The following is a 22,336-nucleotide window of genomic DNA, read 5'->3' on the forward strand; positions in this document are numbered from 1 at the left end:
ATGAGTTAGTTCTGAAGGCCAGAAGTTCTAAATCAGGGTGTCAGCAGGGCTGTGCTCCCTTTCAAGACGCCAGGAAAGTCTTTCCTTGTCTTTACCCAGCTTCTGTTGGCTCAGGGCATCCTTGGCATTCCTTGGCTTGTAGCTGTGTTACTTCAGCCTCTGTCTTCACAGTCACATGGCCTTCTTCCCTACAACTCTGCGTCCTTTACTCTTCTTGTATGGGTACCAGTCACTGAACGGAGGGCCTCCCCTAATTCCAAGATGATATCATCTTTTATCTTTAACTATTTATATTTGCAAAGACTATTTCCAAATAAGGTCATATTCTTATGAGGTTTGAGGTAGAAATGCAATTGTGGGGGGCACACTGTTCAAACCATTCGAGTAACTATCCTTTAAATGTCACAGCTTTGTTACTTTTTAAAATTTAAATTCACAATGAAGGGTGGAAGTGTCCATTCTTTTTTGACAATTTCTGTGAGTAGAGATCTTCCCATTATGCTCATTCTTCCCCAAGCTTTTCTTATATAAAATGATCATGTGGAAATTAGGTATGAACATTATCTCAACAAGTTTAACCTAATCCTTTCTTTATTCCATGTAGTTGTCTCACTAGCTGCCATTCAGGTGTTTGTATTGGTAGTTTAAAGGAGTAAGTGTTTCCTCCAATGCTACTTTAGGTGAAGATTTTCTAGGTCCTAAGTAAGAAAGTTTATAAGGGCTTAAACTGTGAAAATTTTTAGTTCTTTTACATGTTTTAAACATTAGCAGGGAAAATCCATTTTCTTCAAAGCATGAGACTGTAATGGTTCTTAAGATTTTATTTTATTCTGTCTGTGGTGGTCTCGTTAGAGTAATTGCTTTTCAGCAATGGGAATAAATGGATATCTACTGTAAAACCACATGTTCATGGGAAAAACGTTAAATTCTCTTTATACAGTTACATAGCAGTATGCTAGTAATCCAATTCAACATTCTAGTTTCCTCCTAGAATCACAGAACATTTAAATATGTCTTCTTGCAGGTAATTTTTACAAATACCAAATGTCAAATAATACATAGCTTAATTTCTTATCCTTGACTCAGACTGTTTTATTGTACCACAAAATGTGCCCTAACACGTTACACTGTGACAATCAAAATGATATAATACAATCTCAACTATCAGTTCAGTTCAGTTCAGTCGCTCAGTTGTGTCCGACTCTTTGTGACCCCATGAACTGCAGCATGCCAGGCCTCCCTGTCCATCACCAACCCCAGAGTTCACTCAAACTCACGTCCATCGAGTCGGTGATGCCATCCAGCCATCTCATCCTCTGTCGTCTCCTTCTCCTTCTGCCCCCAATCCCTCCCAGCATCAGGGTCTTTTCCAATGAGTCAACTCTTCGCATGAGGCCAAAGTTCATATATTCCTTTTCATGAGGTAGGCCAGAACCAATCCTTTTACTGGAAGATATAGAGTCATAAAATATTTTATTAACTTTAAACACAAATGTACATTACTTTGCTATAGTATGGAGCACTGTTAAAATAGCACTTCAACGTACCCCTCAAAAGGCGATTTTGATTCAATAGTTTCGAGCAAACTTTTGACTTATTTCCTCTGGCAGAAGTGACTTTTACCTCTTCCTCTACCCGCCTTCCTTAAGAAATGGAAAAAAAAAATAATGGTAAAATCTCACCATTCCATGAGAGGTTTTTTCCCACTTTTTGGTAGAACACTAAAAAATGTTCTTTCAAGAAATAAAAAAATGAGAGGTTCAACTTGGAATTTATTTTTATTTAACGGTTTGTTGCTAAGGCATTATTTGGTACAGCATTCTGCACAGCTAGGAAGGCACAAGGTAAAATAGCCGCCTTCACTTCTCTGTAGGTTCAACAGTGATTTGGAAACATGAGACAAGTATTAGTCACTATACAATCTGTATCACACATAAGAGAAAATAATTTTATTAATTCAAGCACAGGAGTCCTTCATCTTCAAACATTGAATTAAACTCCCTGCACTTAAAGTCAAGAACTTGACTGTGAAGCTTACAATCTCTGACATAGAAATGTAATATAATGACACATTCTACACTTTTTTTTTTCAGTTACAGATGAAGCAACTTGCAAAACATTCCTAAATACGAAGGAAGAAGAAGATTTAAATGTAAATCATCATTATTCATTTTTATCCATCAAAGTGGCTTCATTTTGTGTTCCTATCTTGCATCAAATATTAGGTAAACCAAAGTGTGTAGGAGAAAAAAGTGCTTTTCATAGTCATCGCTCTTTGTGATGAGAATGCGAAGGTGCCACCATATCTCCTTTAGCAGTTTTGTTGGGGCCAGTGGAACACCCCACGCAGTGTTCGCCTTCCTTCTGCTTCCATGTTGTTTGGCTCTGGACTTCAGAGCACCCCCTCTTATTTCAAACACTTCTTTCCTCTGGGCCTGGAATGCCCCAGTTGAACGTTGTGTTAAAAAATTTAAACTACCTCCAGATCTGAGACTCTTCTCTGTAAAAGGAAGCCCCCAAAAAAGTGCTACGGGACAATTTATTACATTATTTTATGCTGATAGACTTGGCTACTATCCTCATATAGATGAAAAAACAGGCAACACCGTATATGGAGGAATTCCCCAGTTGGGAAACTTAAAAAATCATTTGGACAAAGCAAAAAAAGACATTGCCTATTACATACCAAATGACAGCGTGGGCTTGGCGGTCATTGACTGGGAAAACTGGAGGCCTACCTGGGCAAGAAACTGGAAACCTAAAGATGTTTACAGGGATGAGTCTGTTGAGTTGGTTCTGCAAAAAAATCCACAACTCAGTTTCCCAGAGGCTTCCAAGATTGCAAAAGTGGATTTTGAGACGGCAGGAAAGAGTTTCATGCAAGAGACTTTAAAAGTGGGAAAATTACTTCGGCCAAATCACTTATGGGGTTATTATCTTTTTCCTGATTGTTACAATCATAATTATAACCATCCTACTTACAATGGAAATTGCTCTGATTTAGAAAAAAGGAGAAATGATGATCTCGACTGGTTGTGGAAGGAAAGCACTGCCCTTTTCCCTTCTGTTTATTTGAATATCAAGTTAAAATCTACTCCAAAAGCTGGCTTCTATGTTCGTAATCGTGTCCAGGAAGCCATTCGGTTGTCTAAAATAGCGAGTGTTGAAAGTCCACTTCCGGTTTTTGTATATCACCGTCCAGTTTTTACTGATGGGTCTTCAACATACCTTTCTCAGGTAAGTAAATAAAGCAAGGTAAGAAGGCTTGTGGAATATTGTCCACAAATGGTGTTTAGTGGAATGGAACATCATTTTTGAAAGGAGTAAAACTTAGCTTTTAATAATCTTTAGGAATATGCACTCAGGTAGTTCTTCATCCTTATATGAATGTAAAATAAGAATATATTTCATTTTTAATGTAATCATACAATGTCTTAGCAACCATAGACAATTGGGTAGTATAGACAATGTATTAATTCAGCTCCTTTCATGGGCCTACTCTCTTGTCAATAAAAGTAATTAAAATAGTAGCAGAAAATTCATGTTTTTGTTATAGTAGGACAGTGGTGGCATAAAAGATAGAAATGAATAGTGGAGAAATACTTTCATAATTATTCTTGGGTCAGCATTCTTGGCTTTGGTGTTACTGTCCTATGTATAACACTTCATTGTATTCCTCCCTGTTAACTCTCCCTATCCCCTTACCAGGGTGACCTTGCGAATTCGGTTGGTGAGATCGTTGCTCTAGGTGCCTCTGGGATTATAATGTGGGGCAGTCTCAATCTAAGCCTAACTATGGTAAGTTGAAATGATGAAAATAGATGTGGAAACAGATGAAAACATTTCTACTTTGAATGTTTATGAGAATTGTTGTGGGATTGAGTAATAAACATGATCTTTGGCACAAAGTAGTTGGTGCTCAATTAATAGTGGTTAAATCAAACTATCAATTGTATGGTTGTGTTGTAAGGCAGTTTTCCAGTGAGGAAACAGAAATTTGTTGAAATTAATTGAAATTCTCTGTGCTATGCTACGAAGTAGCAAAAACAGGACTATAGTCTTGGTGTTGTTTTTTTTTTTTACTCTATTGCGCCGTGTTGCTTCTCAAAAGAAGAGCTCAACTGGTCAGTATTCATTCACTCATTCTTTCATTCACCCAATTACCGTTTTCTCAAGCACTCATTAATTTACTAAGTTAATGACAGTTTACTGTGGGGGGTCAGCAAGTGGGATGCAGAGATGTGGGCAGTTGGCAGTTAGTCTTTGAAAATGTACTAGATTGTTCGAAGCGTCCCTAAGGGAGAGGAAAAGGAACTCTTTATTTTCCACAGGTTGTATTTAATAGTGTCTATTTTAAGGAAAACCTGTTTCATTAGGAAGGAAGGTTTATTTAGCTCTACATACTATGAATTGTATTCCTTTTTTCCTAATGCATTTTCTTTACTTCAAAAAGCCTTAAACCATTCTACGGTGACCTCCTCCTTTTCTCTCTCTCTCTCTCTTTTCTCTCTTTCCTTCTCCGTATCAGCTCTTCATCCTTCACCTCTTCAGTATTCTTGACTCAAAGCATGAACAGAGCTGTCACATGGACACTGCTGAGTTGGAGCTGAACTTTCCTTCTCGGATCGATGTGGAAATACTAGTAACCTAGGTGCCATGGAGTGTGTCTAATGCAGCTCTTGGTCCAGAGGTTTCATCCTAGGACTTAGGAAGAACAGAATTTACACTCTAAGACCAAAAGAGATCTTTTGTATCTTGTCCTTCAGATACACTAGCCGTATTTCTTCATTTATAAAGGTATTTAGCTTTTTGAAATTCTTTTCAAGATTATCTGAGCCCTCCTATCTATTTGGTAGATTCTATTATCTCTGGTTTGATCACCAGTAAAGAGAAATAATATAGACTATAAGTTTAGAGAACGGGATATGTCCCTTTTGTAAAATCTTTTATATGTCAGAAAATTATTTAAGAATTATAATTCTCCTAAGAATATCCCTAATTTTTATCAGTTGTTTTCTCAAATGTATAAACTCTTTTCTCAAGGATCCCATTAATTCTTTGATGGAACCATTTATAAATTCCCCATTTATAATTTTTTTTAAATTGAGACCTTCACACTTACTATGATGAGGAATGAATCAGGCATTCTCCAATTAGTAAGATGACATTAGCAGTATGACATGGCACAGAATTTAACTGCCACACTTTTTTTTTTTTTAATTGGACTTCAATCTTAGATTCGCATTCTTCCACCATGACTCTCAAATCACCTTGAGTATTATTCACATAGAGGCAGTCCTTCAACTTTAATATGAAGACTTCCTAGTTAATGACACTGATTTGAACTTGTTCTCTGTAGACCTTTCCCAATTTACAATCATTCTGAATGCTAATTCTATCATTACTTTGCCTTTTTCCTATGTCATCAATACTGTCATGGATTGCTTGTGTTTTCTCTGATCCACTGACAACTTAAAAAACTGGTAATTGCAAGTTTACTTGCAATGACTGGAATTGACTTAAAACAATGGTTATCAAATGTAGGCAAACCATTTCTTCCATTTCATCTTACTAGGCCCAACTGTGAGGCAGAGTCAGCTTCTACTGGCTTTAGTTCCTGAGACCTCATTGTTAAATATTCAGAAATTTTGTGAACTGTTTGCTAAAAATTAAATTATAAAAACTTAGAATAAGTATGCAAAAACTATGTTAAGTATGCTAAAAACAAAAGTAATAAATACTAAAAATGTATCAATTATTTACTTCATTTTCCTATTATCCATACTTCTTATTTATATCTATCATATCTGTATAAGTGGAAATGGTATTATGCAACGGTGTGTTTCATCCTACCATAATACTGTCCTGTATAATGATGATGTCATGTTGATAGCTTAAAATTGGACATGGTAGGAGTATTTACAGCATGGACTTTGACAAATGCTATAAACTAGACTTTATGTCTTAGAGAAAGGCTTTAAGCCTACAAAGACTGCATCTTTTGTAGGCTACTGACTCTCAAACATTCTCATCCTTTCACTCCTCTTCCTGCCTAGTTCTTGTCTCTGTAGACAACTCTAATGTCATCTGTGCTAAGTCGCTTCAGTGGTGTTCAACTCTTTGCGACCCTATGGACTGTAGTCCATCAGGCTCTACTGTCCATGGGATTTTCTAGGCAAGAATACTGGAGTGGGTTGCCATCTCCTTCTCCAGGGGATCTTCCCGATCCAGGGACTGAACCCTTGTCTCTTATGTCTCTTGCATTTCCACATAGGTTCTTTACCACTAGTGCCACCTGGGCAGCCCAGATCAATGTCTTTTGATCTTGGTATAAATTCTCATATACCCTTGGCACTGGTGATACTGTGTTGAAGAATACTGACAAAGTCCCTGCCTTCATGAAGCTCATACAGTTGGAGGGATAAAGACAATTGTTCTTGTTTAGTTGCTAAGTTGTGTCTGACTCTTTTGAAACCCCATGGACTGTAGGCCACAGGATCCTCTGTCCATGGGATTTCCCAGGCAAGAATACTGGAGTGGGCTGCCGTATTCTACTCCAGGGGATCTTCTCTACCCAGGGATTGAACCCACGTCTCCTGCATTGGCAGGCAGATTCTTTACCACTGTGCTACCAGGTAAGCCCAATAAAGGCAACACAAAACAATAAAATTATTTTATGTGGTAAGTTCTATGCAGAAAATTTAAATAGAGATATTTAAGAAAGTGAACAGGAAAGGTGTCTAAGAAGGGTCTGGTCTAATGAAAACTGCAATCTGAATGACAAGATGGAGTCAGTAATGTTAAAAATGAGACGGAAGAGCATTCTAGGTAGAGGAAACAGTAAATGCAGCTTGAAATGAACCTGCCATGCTTGTGAAACCACTAGTATGTCTACGGCCAAGTGGGCGAGGGTACAAGAGATGGGAGAGGTTACACCTCAGCAGGCTGTATACAAGTTGAACTGTATTCTAAACGCCATGTAAAGCTATTAGAGGGTTAAGAAGAGGTTTTCTACTGCTGCCATAAAAACTGCAACAAACAGTGGTTTAAACATCAGAAAATTATCTTACAATTCAGTGGTTCAGAAGTCCAACATGGACCTTACTGCACTAAGATCAAGATGTCAGCCAGACTGCATTCCTTTCTATGGAAAGACCCTCGTTTGCTCATTTGGGTTGTTGACAGAATTCACTTTCTTGTGTTTGTAGCATCAAGATCTCTATTTCCTGTCTGGCTGTGGTTAGGGCAATTTCATTTCTCATGAGGTCACCATATTCTTTAGCTTTTGGCCTTTTCCTCTACATTCAAAGCCAGCAATGCCGGGTTTAGTCTCCCTTACCTTCGTAGTTGTCTCTTTCTCCCAACTCATTTTTAAAATCCAAATAGAAAAAGTTTCTACATTTTTAAGGACTCGTGGTTAGATTGAGTCCATCAGATGGTTCAGGATATTCTCATCTCCTCCCATCCAAGTACTAACCAGGCCCGACCCTGCTTAGCTTCCAAGATCAAATGAGATCGGGTACATTCAGGGTGGTTTGGCCTTAGACTTTCCCGATCTCAAGATCCACAGCCTTAATAGTATCTAGAGGGTCCCTTTTACCATGTAAAGTAACACAGTCACAGGTTCCCAGGGGCTGGAGTATGAACATCCTTGGAAGGATCTTATTCTGCCTACCATTGATGGCATCATCTCAAGAAGGTAACAAGAAATAGATTCAAGTGGAAGCTGCCAAGGTTCCTCAACTTGCCTGCCAACCTGCCACGAACAAACACTTCCTTTGATCTTAATGAAGGATGAGCACAGCCAACTCACTCAATGGAACTGTTGATCATGAAAGAAAGCAACTACCTTCTATGTTTTGAAAAGGATGGATTCCTACTTTTAAGAAGTATCCATTTTCTATTCATTTCAAGATGAATCATTTTAGTGACTCATCACTCATACTCTGCCAAATAAGTATATCTGCAAAACAGCTGTCATAGTTCAACCATACTTGAATTATATATAACATTTAATATATAGTCGGTTGAATCTGTTTAGGTGTTTTGAGCTAGCAATTTTCTTCCTTTTTTTAACTTAAATATTTAAATTTTTATTTTACAAGGTTGTGTTGGTTTCTGTCATATGACAATGCAAATCAGCCATAATTATATACAGATCCCTTCCCTGAGCTTTCTTCCCCTCCCCACATCCCATCCCTCCAGGTATCATAGTGCGCTAGATCGGGCTCCTTGACCTACACAGCAACTTCTCACCACTTCTAGTGAGGTGGATGAATGTAGAGCCTGTTATACAGACTGAAGAAAGTCAAACAGAAAAAAGAAACAAATATAGTGTATTAACGCATATGTATGGAATCTAAAATGGTATTGACGAACCTATCTGCAGGGAGGGAATGGAGATGCAGATGTAGAGAACAGACTTGTGCACGCGGTGGGGGAGGGAGACAGTGGCATGAAGGGAGAAGGCAGCACCACCAGGTGTTAAGATGGGATAGCTGGTGAGCTATCAAGTCAGAAACTACTCTTTCCAGGGCCTAAAAGTGTCTGAGAAATGTGATGCTTCTTATCTTTATTTGTACTTCATATTATCTATACATTGAGGTAAAAAATGATATGCTGGACCCTGTGCTTAGCCCTTTTATGTACACTGTATCTTTTCATCTTCACAACTACCCTATGAGGTAGGGTCTATAATTATCTTTAGATGATGAAGCTGAAGCATGGTCAGGTTAATTAATTAATTTTCCCAAGGTCACCCAGAAAGGAAACCAAGACTTAGAAAGCTGAAGGGATTCCCAAGCTCACATAGCCATTGATGGAACTGTGACTCCAATCTGGGCAGACGGACTCCAGACTCCATGCTCTAATCCCTCCACCCCCACTCCACTGTACCATTCCACCCCTTCCATCCCTGTTAGTGTAGAAAGTATTGAGGAGACTGTGGCCAGGGTATATTAAACCTCAATTGGTCAACGATTTAGTGACATGAAATGGCATGTGAAACTTACAAATGTCACACAAAAAAAATAGCTGGAATGGTCTTGATAAAGCAAAAAAGATGAAATATTTCCTACCTCTTACTGGTTTTTTGGTACTTCCTTTAAAATTGCTTTATGTGGTGAATTAATTCATATATGAACTAACTTACTTAGATCTTAATAATCTGATCTTATAATTTTACAGCAATCTTGCATGACCCTAGGCAATTACTTGAACACTACACTGAATCCTTACATAATCAACGTCACCCTAGCAGCCAAAATGTGCAGCCAAGTGCTCTGCCACGAGGAAGGAGTGTGTACAAGGAAACACTGGAATTCAAGCGACTATCTTCACCTGAACCCAATGAATTTTGCTATTCAAACCGGGAAAGGTGGAAAATACACAGTACCTGGGAAAGTCACACTTGAAGACCTGCAAACATTTTCTGATAAATTTTATTGCAGTTGTTATGCCAACATCAACTGTAAGAAGAGAGTTGATATAAAAAATGTTCATAGTGTTAATGTATGTATGGCAGAAGACATTTGTATAGATGGCCCTGTGAAGTTACAACCCAGTGATCATTCCTTTAGCCAGAACGAGGCATCTACCACCACTGTCAGCAGTATCTCACCCTCCACTACAGCGGCCACAGTATCTCCATGTACTCCTGAGAAACAGTCCCCTGAGTGCCTCAAACTCAGGTGTTTGGAAGTCATGTCCAACGTCACCCAAAAGGGGTGTCAAAGTGTTAAATGGAAGAACACTTCCAGTCAGTCAAGTATTCAAAATATTAAAAATCAAACAACATATTAAAATATAAATTCAGTGCTTAAGTTTCCTGTCTACATGCTTTGTGCTTTTATATTTTGTACATTTTCATATTTAAATTTAGCCAGATGATTTTTTTTTTAGGCAAGTAATGATACCTATAGAAACTTTTACTTTTGAAATGTGAATCAAAACTCATGGCCAAGAGAGTATTTTAACTTTTTGAGCAAAGATTGTTTTTCATGATCAAATTGAACTTGAAGTTAATTATTAATTGATAAAGAATTGTGACCAGTGCCTTTAATTTTCAAACTCATAGTTGGGGCAGTGTTAATAAATCCACTGATACCACATTTTGCTTTCGAAACTCAAAGTAGACACTTGATAAAGAAGATAGAATTTGCTTTGTAAGATCTCCAATTTTGTATTTTCTAATTGCCATGTGAAAGTTGCTCAGTTGTGTCTGACTCTGCGACCCTACATAACTGTACAGTCCCCGGAATTCTCCAGGCCAGAATATTGGAGTGGGTAGCCCTTCCCTTCTCCAGGGGATCTTCCCAATCCAGGGATTGAACCCAGGTCTCCTGCTTTGCAGGTGGATTCTTTACCAGCTGAGCCACCAGGGAAGCCCAACTGCAATGAGTGTATTGCAAATATTTCACATACTGTGAATGTATATATACTAAGAGGTACCTGTTATATTCTTGATTGTACCAAAGACTGATTATAAGGCCTAGAATACTTAGAGGCCTAATTTTCTTCTGAGAAAAGATGTGAATAATACCAATTTACTGCAAATAAAGGTCTTTACAAGTAGTTTGTAATACGTAATAAAAGTGTCAAGAAAATATTAATTCCAATATCTTATCTTTTAAAATGTAATATCCTAAATGTACTAGTCTGTCTGAAACATGGAATCATGTTTTTTATTTTACCTTGATAATGTGTTCAAGTTCTGCTTTATAAAAAGATAATCTTTAAAAAGTGATTACCCTGTCAACTTTTCTACATGGTTTAATATGTCTTTAGAATCTTATATAAATTATTCTAATTTTTTTATCCTTGATTGTCAAATTTGACAATCTTGTATATCTTATTAAAATGTCTTATTTCATTTAAGCATCTGCATCTTTCATAGAGCATTTATTGAGTATTTATTCTCTGCCAGGCATAATATTAAGAGTCCCAGATTTAAGGTGAAATAGTATGCTTCTTGTCCTATATTTGAAGATAGACACTGAAAGTGGAAAATTACAACACAATGTGTGGGAAGTGCTATGATATAGTTCAGTATGCTCTGGCATACAAACAAGAATCTGAGGGTGTCAGAGAAGGATTTCAGAGACATCACGAAAGAGATGATGTGTCCTTTGCGTAGGCTGAACAGCGGTTAGCTCATGTGAAGACATGAGAAAAATGGAATTTCAGTAGAACAGAATACTGAATATGGTGATTACAGTGGTATTCAGTAAAGGTAGATGGTAGCCACCTGGTGAGGGCTGCTGTAAATATACTAAGATGTACAGACTTTACAAGGAAGATGCTCCCAAACTTCTTGACCTACCTCATTTTTTCCCCATGCACATATATCACAGCATGACATATTCCTCCATTTTTACTTCCCATCACCTTCCTATAACGGAAATATCTTGCTGCTCTAATCCACAGTGTAATGAATAGCATCTGAAACTTAGACATCATTGTTTCATCGCTAAGTCATGTTGGACTCTCTTTTGTGACCTCATTGACTGTAGACCACCAGGCTCCTCTGTCTGTGGGACTTCCCAGGCAAGAATATTGGAGTGGGTTGCCATTTCCTTCTCCAGGGCTTAGCAGATGTCCACTAAATATTTGTTGAACATATCAAAGCCAATGGGGAATCACTGAAGAATTTTAAGTGTGGGAGTTGTCATGGTCACTTGAATCCCCTTGAACTGATGCTGCCCTTTTCCTTAGTTCTGTCCTTCAGTTTTTGCTCCAATTAGGATTTTACTGTGAAAGCCATGTTTTCACAAGTAAGCCACAAAAACAGACAATTTGATAATGCTCTGGAAAGGATGCTATATATGGACTAGGTTCCTTAGAATACATAAATGGCTGTCAGGTAATAGAATGGAGACAGCAGATTAATTGAAAAAGGTATGAATTTTGGAGATGGACAGTTACAGGGGCAAATCCCAACTTTCAACACTGACTAGCTATATGAACCTGATGTTAACTTGGATCAGTTCCTATTATATTTTGTTGTTGTTCAGTTGCTCAGTCATGTCCAGCTCTTTGAGACCCCATGGACTGCAGCATGTCAGGCTTCTCTGTCCTTCACTCTCTCCTGAGTTTGCTCAAACTCATGTTCATTGAGTCAGTGATGCCATCCAACCATCTCATCCTCTGTTGTCCCCTTCTCCTCCTGTCTTTAATCTCTGCAAGCATCAGGGTCTTTTCCAATGAGTTGGTCCTTCGCATCAAGTGGCTGAAATAGTGAAGCTTCAGCTTCATCATCAGTCCTTCCAATGAATATTCAGGATTGATTTCCTTTAGGATTGACTGGTCTGATCTCTCTGCTGTCCAAGAGATTCTCAAGAGTCTTCTCCAATAAAACAGTTTGAAAGCATCAATTCTTCGGTGCTTAGCCTTCTTTATGGTCCCAACTCTCACATCTGTACACTACTACTTTAATCATAGTTTTAACTACACAGACCTTTGTTGGCAAAGTGATGTCTCTGCTTTTAAATATGCTCTCTAGGTTTTAACAGCAATAATTATACCTTTTAGGGTTTCTTGAGATTTTTGAATAGCACATGAAAAGCATTTGGCCTTAGAAATAACACAGTAAATGTCTGTGGGAGGGATGGATATTCTCAATAAGTACGGAAGATGCTTATATTACTATTGTTGGGGGAATGTCAAAACAGTAAACTTCCATCATGGCAGACCTAGCCATGAACCCCATGAGAAAAGAGGCCATTAAACAGAGACTTGGCAGGAATATTCTATATAATATATAACGTTGTATATGGTTAGGTTCATAGAGGCAAAGGTGCATTTCCATTTCAGTTCAGTTCAGTCGCTCAGTCGTGTCCCGACTCTTTGTGACCCCATGAATCGCAGCACGCCAGGCCTTCCTGTCCATCACCATCTCCCAGAGTTCACTCAGACTCATGTCCATCGAGTCCGTGAGGCCATCCAGCCATTTCACCCTGGGTCGTCCCCTTCTCCTATTGCCCCCAAACCCTCCCAGCATCCGAGTATTTTCCAATAAGTCAACTCTTCACATGAGGTGGCCAAAGTACTGGACCTTCAGCTTTAGCATCATTCCTTCCGAAGAAATCCCAGGGTTGATCTCCCTCAGAATGGACTGGTCAGATCTCCTTGCAGCCCAAGGGACTCTCAAGAGTCTTCTCCAACACCACAGTTCAAACGCATCAATTCTTCAGCGCTCAGCCTTCTTCACAGTCCAACTCTCACATCCATACATGACCACAGGAAAAACCATAGCCTTGACTAGACGGACCTTAGTCGGCAAAGTTATGTCTCTGCTTTTGAATATACTATCTAGGTTGGTCATAACTTTTCTTCCAAGGAGTAAGCGTCTTTTAATTTCATGGCTGCAATCACCATCTGCAGTGATTTTGGAGCCCCCCAAAATAAAGTCTGACACTGTTTCCACTGTTTCCCCATCTATTTCCCATGAAGTGATGGGACCAGATGCCATGATCTTAGTTATCTGAATGTTGAGCTTTAAGGCAACTTTTTCACTCTCCTCTTTCATCAAGAGGCTTTTTAGTTTCTCTTCACTTTCTGCCATAAGGGTGGTGTCATCTGCATATCTGAGGTTATTCATATGTCTCCCGGCCATCTTGATTCCAGCTTGTGTTTCTTCCAGTCCAGCATTTCTCATGATGTACTCTGCATATAAGTTAAATAAGTACGGTGACAACATACAACCTTGAAGTACTCCTTTTCCTATTTGGAACCAGTCTGTTGTTCCATGTCCAGTTCTAACTATTGCTTCCTGACCTGCATACAGATTTCTCAAGAGGCAGGTTAGGTGGTCTGGTATTCCCATCTCTTTCAGAATTTTTCAGTTTATTGTGATCCACACAGTCCAAGGCTTTGGCATAGTCAATAAGGCAGAAATCGATGTTTTTCTGGAACTCCCTTGCTTTTTCCATAATCCAGCGGATGATGGCAATTTGATCTCTGGCTCCTCTGCCTTTTCTAAAACCAGCTTGAACATCAGGGAGTTCACGGTTCACGTATTGCTGAAGTCTGGCTTGGAGAATTTTGAGCATTACTTTACTAGCGTGTGATATGAGTGCAATTCTGTGGTAGTTTGAGCATTCTTTTGCCTTGCCTTTCTTTGGAATTGGAATGAAAACTGACCTTTAGATCCAGGATTTTTGCAGGAATCATCCTTGTATCTGAGATACAAAGAGAATAGTAGAAGAGTACCCCTGCTCTTCATGAACTTGCACAATGATAGAGATGCTAGGTGTATAAACAGAACTTGTCCATAGAATGTGGCATAATTTTGAAGTATAAAAAATGTGCTATGAGAACACAGATTCATCTAATTAACAGAGTACAAAGGAATTGTGTAATTTCATTTCAAAAGATAGGGAATTAATTTGTTAGATGTAGACGGCATCTCTGAACTTTCAACTATCATACAACACCTGTCTCCTTTCCAGCAGAGGGCTCGGTCCCAAAGTTAATACAGAGAATATATGCTTTTATTTCTGCAAGTGAATTTGAAAGGAGAATAATATATAATAGATCTCTGGATTTACTGCATAGATATAATCCAATATTGTGGGAAGTAAACAGACATTCACTAATTAAGTAGTAATGAGATATAGTGTTAGAAACCTCTAAGAGTGAACTTTGGATAAATATACTCATTTAGGAAAATTAGTTGTTGGATTATGCTAACACAAAAATGACTAACAGGAAAATGATAGCCCACAGGAGTAGATATGATAAAAGGAATAGTAGAAGGCCATGAAACAAGAAGTATTTTTCAAAGTTCTGAGCTTTATTTGGTAACGTAGAGGCAATAAAAGAAATTTTTCAATTTTTAAAAATAAATTGGCTGCTGGCAAATTTATTGATCTTTAAAGAGAAAGGCTACCCCAGTATCCTTAGCCTGGAGAATTCCATGAGCTTGCAAAGAGTCTGACAGGACTGAGCGACTTTCACTTTCACTTTTCACATTAGAAGGTGCATAACTGGCCACTGAGGAGGAGGACAGTTAGGCACATGTTATTGTTGTGTGACTAGATGTTTGAGGATGGTGAGGACATTTACTTGCCATGTATCTTCGCACTGCACTGCTCTAGGGATTTCTGACCTGTATTCTCTCCACCCCACTCCCAGATAAGCTTAGTGAAGGTACAACCAAGTGCTGAGATTCTATGACACAGCACAGTTCCTGGCACAGAATAGGTGCTCAATAAAAAGTTGAAAAAAATGTTGCAATGATTACTGAATATAATTACTACGGATTGAGAGCCAATTTGATATGTTTCTAATTTAGTTGTTTAGCTACCATGTGATGAATGCATTTTTTTCTTTGCTAGAAAGGTATTTATTTTGAAACATTTCATTTAAAATTATGTTTTACTTCATTTAAAAATAGTTTTTCGACTTTGGAAATGTTCCTCACCACTCTCCTCTTTCTTTGGGCACATGCTGAAAATAATCTCCCTCCTAAATTCCTGTTTAATAAAAACAGATTAATTGTATTTTTAATTTTCTGCATACTTGGATGTTCTGACATCTTAAAACACCTTTCTTGCAGGGAAGGGACTGCCTCTTCCAAAACTAGTCAGTCTTGAGAGGTAGCAAAAAACATGCTATTTGATATGAAAACTAACCAATCCAGAGTCCTACCTCCTCTCTGCAGCCTGCACAGAAAAGTGAAAGTGAAAGTCACTCAGTCCTGTCCAACTCTTCGTGACCCCATGCACTATAGTCCATGGAATTCTCCAGGCCAGACTACTGGAATGGGAAGCCTTTCCCTTATCCAGGGGATCTTTTCCAACCCAGGGATCAAACCCAGGTCTCCTTCATTGCAGGCAGATTCTTTACCAGCTGAGCCACAAGGGAAGCCCAAGAGTAATCGGGTGGGTAGCCTTTCCCTTCTCCAGGGGATCTTCCTGACCCAGGAATTAAACCGGGGTCTCCTGCAATGCAGGCAGATTCTTTACCAACCGAGCTATCAGGGAAGCCCCAGGAGGCAATACTCCTCTGCCTTCCTTATCTCAGGGCCAGGTACCAGGCAACGAGAGAGCACCTCAATAGCCCTGATGTGGTTCAGAACATACTTCCCTAAATACGTCACTTTTGCATACTGAAAATTTTAAGCTGAAGTTTTGAGAAAACAGCAGAAGCAGGGAGATCACTTTAAGAACCTCCCTACCTCACCCTTCTTCCCCAAAACAGACACTAGAATCCTCATGTGAAAGTTGTCCCCTGTGGACCTGGAGGAAAGTAGCAGCTTTTTCATTGAAGACAAAGGGATGTCAAGAAGAACCTAACCAACAGGCCTTGCTGTTTCCCCTGGTTTGCTACAATTACCTTATACTCCTTAACCTATATTTCTCTCCCACTGCCCTTCTTAATGCAGCCTAGAATAAAAACACACAGATTTAACTTTCTTGGGGCCTTCATATTTTTATTGAAGGCTCTGATGTCCTATAAAACTTACATTAAATAAATCTGTATGCTTTTCTTCTGGTAATCTGCCTTCATCAGTTTAATTTTCAGACCTAACCAAGGACCGTCAGAGGGTCAAATAGACTGTTTTCCTCCCTGCAGCCCAAAGCCAGCTGTTGTTATTCAAATGAGCCTGTACTAAACTGTTCACCCTGGTGTAAGTTCTCCCCGCTCCTGCTTCTGTGTTTTGTCCAAAATCTGATGTTTCTCATGTGGTCTTCTGTGTAGCCACTCAGTCACCTTTATAAATGAAGACTCACAGAACAAACGGGAAAGCAGAAATTCTTTTCCCTTTGTTACTATTTTGTTCCTCTGTAATAAGTTCATAAGCCTATTTGGTAGCTGAAATGAACAATATGCCCATTTTAAGGTGTGCTTTGTATACTAATTGGGTCCCAAAGGAGCATTTCTCATAGAGCACTCATTTTGGAAAGACCTTTTTGAATGACTATACCTGGTGAATGGCAGTTTCCTTTGAACCTGACAAACTGCAATCTCAACCCTGGGTCTAGGACTGATATTTCAGGACTCGGCAGTTTGCCCACCAGTGGCCCCAGCTTAGAGGACACTCAGCAGTTTGCCCACCAGCGGCCCCAGCTTAGAGGACTGAGACTCACATGATCTGTTTCACAGGCAAAACTGCCAGGATTGTGTCAACACAGTCATCTTGCACAAGATACTGACATCTTGACGACACTGAAATTTCATATGGAGTGGTTAAACTTCGGAAATTGAAAACCCATCGACAAAACCCATCAATAAAATTCAGTATTTTCTTTTCTCCTCTGCTTGCAGTCAGATGGCGAAGGAAGAAAGGAGGCGTGGGAGAAAAGAAAAGGAAAGGAGAGAAGAGACCATGAAAAAGAAATAGAACGCTTTCTGATTCCACTGAGGACTTAATTTGCACAGGGTTGAAAAGAACTTCAGATGTAGCCACAGGTAGCCTTCGTTCCCTGTAAAACAGAAGAGTGCTTGTGCTCGAATGCCGTACTTGGGCTCCTCTGCACAATGTCACTGCCACCTCCTTCTACTTGGGCCCCAGATTTAAGAAGCAAACACGAAGGCACACAGCCGTGGCACTGTTTGGTATGTGCCAAATCCACAGGGGGCTACAGACTTGCAGGTTGTGATACAAAGTCACTAACACCTTAAAAGTAAACTGTCTGAGGCATTCTATTACCTGTGAGGAAAAAAGAACATGTTCTACTTGTTACAGACTTTTTCTCTTTATGTCTAAACTTTGATGGAGTTGCAAAAGCAATTAAGATGATTCAGAGTGTTACTGTATATTTTTAAGCTCCAATAATTTTTTATACACGTGTCAACATGTATAAGTCTTTTATATTGTTTTGGTTTAAAATCTTTTTTTATTCTTTTAAAGTTATTACTGCTCACAGTAGAATATAACATTACACAGTGGAAAATCAAAAGTCCTCTTTCCTCTTCCCTCTACCAGTGATAACTTCTGGTTATAGTTTCTTGTATTTAATTCCAGAAATTCCCTAGGAATAAGGAAGTGAATTTGTGTGCTTGTTTCTAAAAGGTAAAATGAGGCAAATGAACAATTTTAAGAGTTTATCTGAGCAAAAATCAAAGAGAATTCAGTAGCACCACACCAGAAGTGGTTAGGGGCACTCTGAGGTCAGGCGCCAGGGGCGAGACTTATACAGAGAAAGTGCAGAAACAAAGAAAGGAAATTATGGTGGCTCTGCTGGTAAAGAATCTGCCTGTAATGTGGGACACCTGGGTTCAGTTCCTGGGTTGGGAAGATCCCCTGGAGAAGGGAATGGTTATCCACTCTAGAATTCTGGCCTGGTAAATCCATGGGGTTGCAAACAGTTTAACACCTAGTGGGCTATTTGTGAATAGTTGTCCTTGGTGTCTTGATTTCACAACATTGAGGCCCTTAAATGACGAAAATTCATTCTCTAACTCTCTTGTATTCTTCTATACTTGTAATTTTTTTCTAAACCAGTAAACATTACAGGTAAACACAAAGGATTAGACAATATACTTGTGCATAAATGTAATATCCTTTCTGCCTTAACTTATTGTGTCTGGTATGTAACACATGGGCTTCCCACATTGCACTAGTGGTAAAGAACCTGCTTGTTAATGCATGAGATTTAAGAGACACAGATTTGATCCCTGGTTCAGGAAGATCCACTGGAGGAGGGCATGGCAACCCATTCCAGTATTCTTGCCCAGAGAATCCCATGGACAGAGGAGCCTGGTAGGCTACAGTCCACAGGGTCACACACGACTGAAGCAACTTAGCATGTTCACCCACTGTTGACATTTCCCTTGACGGTTCCCTGGGGCCAGTGGCACAGACTCTGCAGGTGTTAACCAGTTAAGTGGGGAGAAACGGACCTGAACTGCGTTTCAACAATCTCAACCACAGCTCAACTCGGCCACCCCAGTAAGATGCAGGCTGACATCTTACTGGTTGTGCCCACAGAGCACAACCTCCCCATCCCCAGAAGCACCAGCAGCCAATGTAATGAATACTTCCATCAACAACACATTCCCCTTCCCACAGAAGAGCTGCTGGCTCCAACCGGCCATCTGGAGTTGGAACAGGCCGCACAGCACCGACCTAAGACCCATTCTCAGACCCCCAAAGGCCAAGAACTGCTGGAGATCGCGGTTCCCCTGAGCTTGATTCTGGGAGAGCAGCATCTCCCACCAATGCAGACAAACAAACCAACAACAACAAAAAGACTGGAGAGGAGAGAAACCAGGCCTGGGCAAGACTACTGTAGAAATAAACGTCGTTTCTCTGCAGTGGGGAGCAATAGCATTTCCTGCCCCCTGTTCTGAACCGAGGCACTGGACTCCATTCTCTCCTGAGATCTTAAAGGGAGATTAAAAAAGCGCCTTTGGTCCGATTCATTCATATTTGGGTTTCAGTACCCGATCTACCCACTCCTGAAACCTCTGGCATTGTGAAGATCACAACACTACACGTGCTCAGTCCATTCCAGCAATCTATGGACTGCAGATCGCCAGGAGCCTCTGCCCATGAGACTTGTCCTCTAAGAAGATTGGAGTGGGTTCTTTCCCACCCCTTCCCTACCTCCTGGGTCTTCCGCATTGGCAGGCTGATTCTTTACCAAGGCGCCGCCTGGGAAGCCCAGGTGAAGGAAAGTGTCCCCTACATCGAGGTTGTAGGAGAAGAAACGAGGGCCAGTCCAGGAGCCCAGTTACTACGATCAAGCAGCTCCTGCAAGAAGATCCCCGTGAGACCTGAGAGTAAAGTCTGAACCTGCAGGAGAGGCACGGACCCGGGTCCGAGCGAGCAGGGCTCCAGGACAGGCCTGCGGACCTGACACTTCCCTGCTCCCCGGGCGGGTCCGGGAGGCGGCCTCCGGCCCGCACTGCCCGCACCCATGGAGCGGGGTCAGAGAGAGGCCTGGCCGGCAGCCCGACCCTCCCCGCGCCGCCCCCGCCTCCTTCCCCACTCCCACCTCCCGGCGCTCTCTTCCGGGCCCCGGAGGCTAAGGTCGGGGCGGCGATGCGGGTCTCAGCCACTGACCACACATTTCTTGCCGAGGAAGGTGAAGAGGGACTCGTTTTCCTGCGGGGTGAGCAGCAGGGACCCCACGTTGGTGACTCTCCGCGGTGGCGGCGGCGGCTGCTGGCCGGAGCTCATGTTTCGCCGGCGGGGTAGGAAGGCCAGCGTCGTCTCCTCCTGTGAGTGGGATAAACTCCCAACTCCAACCCTCCTTTGACAGCAGCTGCGCGGGCTGCAGCACAGTCCAACCCCGCAGAGCGTACTCCGTACAATCCAACCAGGCGGGGACTGGTAAAACCACAAGACGCAGGACGTGGGGAAGACACGCCCCCACCAACGTCGAGTCTGGCACCGCCCGAGGCCACGCCCCTTCCGGCCGAGACTCGGGCTGCGCTGTCCAAGGCGGGGCTACGGGTCGGTTGTCGGCTCTGGGGTCTTAGGCTCTCTCCTCCGGTGTTCTCGGTTAGCAGAGTCCTGGAGACAGGAGGTCTCTGCGGCCAAGCTGCCCGCCTCTCTTCTGCGACGCACACCTTTGCGGTGCATCAGCGAAGACTCTGTTCTCCCTTCCTGAAATAGCTCTTCTTTCTGAGGAGTGACATTGGGACATTTGCACCTCCTATCAGAAAGGAAGCTGGAGACGAAGATGGGAGAACGGACGCACTCCTCCGTGCTCTGCCGATTTCCTTAGCAGTTGCCCGCGGTTTCTCAAACCTTGTCCAAACTTTTGGGAATGGACGAACAGGCCTCTCCAAGGCTTGTGAAAGAGTTCTTGCTGATGGATGTTTCAAAAAAGCAACGTACATAGAAAGGTTTCTACTGCCTGCTGGTGTCGGAGAAGGCAGTGGGTGTGTCTCGTAGGATAAATGTAACATTGCAATTCAGGCTTCTGTCTCTGAGAGTCCTCCACACATCTCGCATCCCCTAGTTCTGTGAATTGAAAAATATTCCCCCCTCGCCTTTTTCTCTCAGACCCCAAAGGACTTGTTTTCCTTTTATCGAAAATGAATGTACCCATTTAGGGATGTCACTCAGGAAAAATATATCATCCTATCTAACCCTTAGACTAAATTTCAGGAGGTTTTTTTAAGTTTGTATGCCTCAGAATATTGAAAACTGCCTAGGATAACCGCCTCTGTTCAGTTAATTAAACACTAGACAACTGCCTTAAAATGAAGTTTTGGAGTATGGAAATAATATAATAACCACGGCTGTGAATTACAGAGTAAGCATCTCCACTTTAAACAAGTTAGCGTTTGTTGCATAAACTTTATTATGCTTGACGATGATTTCATTTCAATAAACAAGTTCCCTATATTAAACTTAAGACATCTATGCCAAATAAAATTTGGTAGAACGATTTGATTTTAACATTTCTGAAAGCTCATAGTATAAATTATGAATGTACTAAAGAGATTGCTAAACCACTCTAAAAATATGAGATTTCCTTCATAGCTCAGTTGGTAAAGAATCTGCCTGCAATGCAGGAGACCTGGGTTCAATCCCTGGGTCCGGAAGATCCCCTGGAGAAGAGATAGGCTACCGACTCCAGTTTTCTTGGGCTTCCCTTGTGGCTCAGCTAGTAAAGAATCCACCTGCGATGTCGGAGATCCACCGGCGATATGGGAGACCTGGGTTCCATCCCTGGGTTGGGAAGATCCCCTGGAGAAGAGAAAGGCTACCCACTCCAGTATTCTGGCCTGGAGAATTACACGGACTGTATAGTCCATGGGGTCTCAAAGAGTGGGACACAACTGAGGACTTTCACTTTCACTTTCTTTAAAAATATCGTTAAAAATCTGGAGTTCCCTGGTGGCCTACTGGTTAGGATTCTGACTTTCACTATGTAGGCCTGGGTTCAGTTTCTGGTGGGGGAACTGAGATCCCACACAGCCTGAAAGTCTGGCCACAAGCAAAAAGAAATGTTACAAAAAATTAAAGCTGCTCATAATGATATTAGCTAAGCAGTAATAAATCTACAAAAGAAAACGAGATCATATAGTCTTAGGAATTTTCACATGAAATTTGGGTTAAACTTCATTAATAATGTTAGGTTAAAAAGTGATTTTTTAAAAGCAAGCAAGTCGTGTCCGACTCTTTGCGACCCTGTGGACTGTAGCCCACCAGGCTCCTCCATCCATGGGATTCTCCAGGCAAGAATACTGGAGTGGGTTGTCATTTCCTTCTCCAGGGGATCTTCCCAACCCAGGGATTGAACCCAGGTCTCCTGCATTGCAGGCAGACGCTTTAACCTCTGAGCCACCAGAATATCAAAAGCAAGCAAACTTTTTATAAAATAATCAGGTTTAGAAGGGAAATATTAGAAATATAAACCAGGAGTTGACCCTG

General features: G+C 40.9%; 2 protein-coding genes across 2 annotated transcripts; one reads left to right on the forward strand and one right to left on the reverse strand.

Annotated features, from left to right (window-relative positions):
- Nucleotides 1-809: 809 nt before the first annotated feature.
- Nucleotides 810-21,005, reverse strand: LOC120877538. The gene is made up of 4 exons (XM_040259887.1): nt 20,792-21,005; nt 20,012-20,383; nt 1,548-1,643; nt 810-1,446 (listed from the first exon to the last, which is right to left on the reverse strand). The coding sequence occupies exons 1-4, from the start codon at nt 21,003-21,005 to the stop codon at nt 1,403-1,405; spliced, it is 726 nt and encodes a 241-aa protein (XP_040115821.1). The 3' UTR covers nt 810-1,402.
- Nucleotides 1,206-9,801, forward strand: LOC120877304 (hyaluronidase PH-20-like). Its single transcript, XM_040259560.1, has 3 exons — nt 1,206-3,237; nt 3,709-3,798; nt 9,187-9,801. The coding sequence occupies exons 1-3, from the start codon at nt 2,281-2,283 to the stop codon at nt 9,799-9,801; spliced, it is 1,662 nt and encodes a 553-aa protein (XP_040115494.1). The 5' UTR covers nt 1,206-2,280.
- Nucleotides 21,006-22,336: the final 1,331 nt, after the last annotated feature.

Source organism: Oryx dammah, unplaced genomic scaffold (genome assembly GCF_014754425.2).
Source record: "Oryx dammah isolate SB20612 unplaced genomic scaffold, SCBI_Odam_1.1 HiC_scaffold_18, whole genome shotgun sequence".
Taxonomy (NCBI): domain Eukaryota; kingdom Metazoa; phylum Chordata; class Mammalia; order Artiodactyla; family Bovidae; genus Oryx; species Oryx dammah.

Bases quoted from the DNA above. Each gene is read 5' to 3' on its own strand.
- LOC120877304 (XM_040259560.1), top strand. From the start codon at position 2,281: ATGAGAATGCGAAGGTGCCACCATATCTCCTTTAGCAGTTTTGTTGGG. The intron at 3,238-3,708 runs GTAAGTAAATAA...TCCCCTTACCAG, and splicing joins CTTCAACATACCTTTCTCAG to GGTGACCTTGCGAATTCGGT. The intron at 3,799-9,186 runs GTAAGTTGAAAT...ATAATTTTACAG, and splicing joins TCAATCTAAGCCTAACTATG to CAATCTTGCATGACCCTAGG.
- LOC120877538 (XM_040259887.1), bottom strand. From the start codon at position 21,005: ATGGGTACATTCATTTTCGATAAAAGGAAAACAAGTCCTTTGGGGTCT. The intron at 1,644-20,011 runs GTCAGTGGCTGA...CCATTTCTTAAG, and splicing joins TCCTCGGCAAGAAATGTGTG to GAAGGCGGGTAGAGGAAGAG. The intron at 1,447-1,547 runs GTACGTTGAAGT...TATATCTTCCAG, and splicing joins TCAAAATCGCCTTTTGAGGG to TAAAAGGATTGGTTCTGGCC.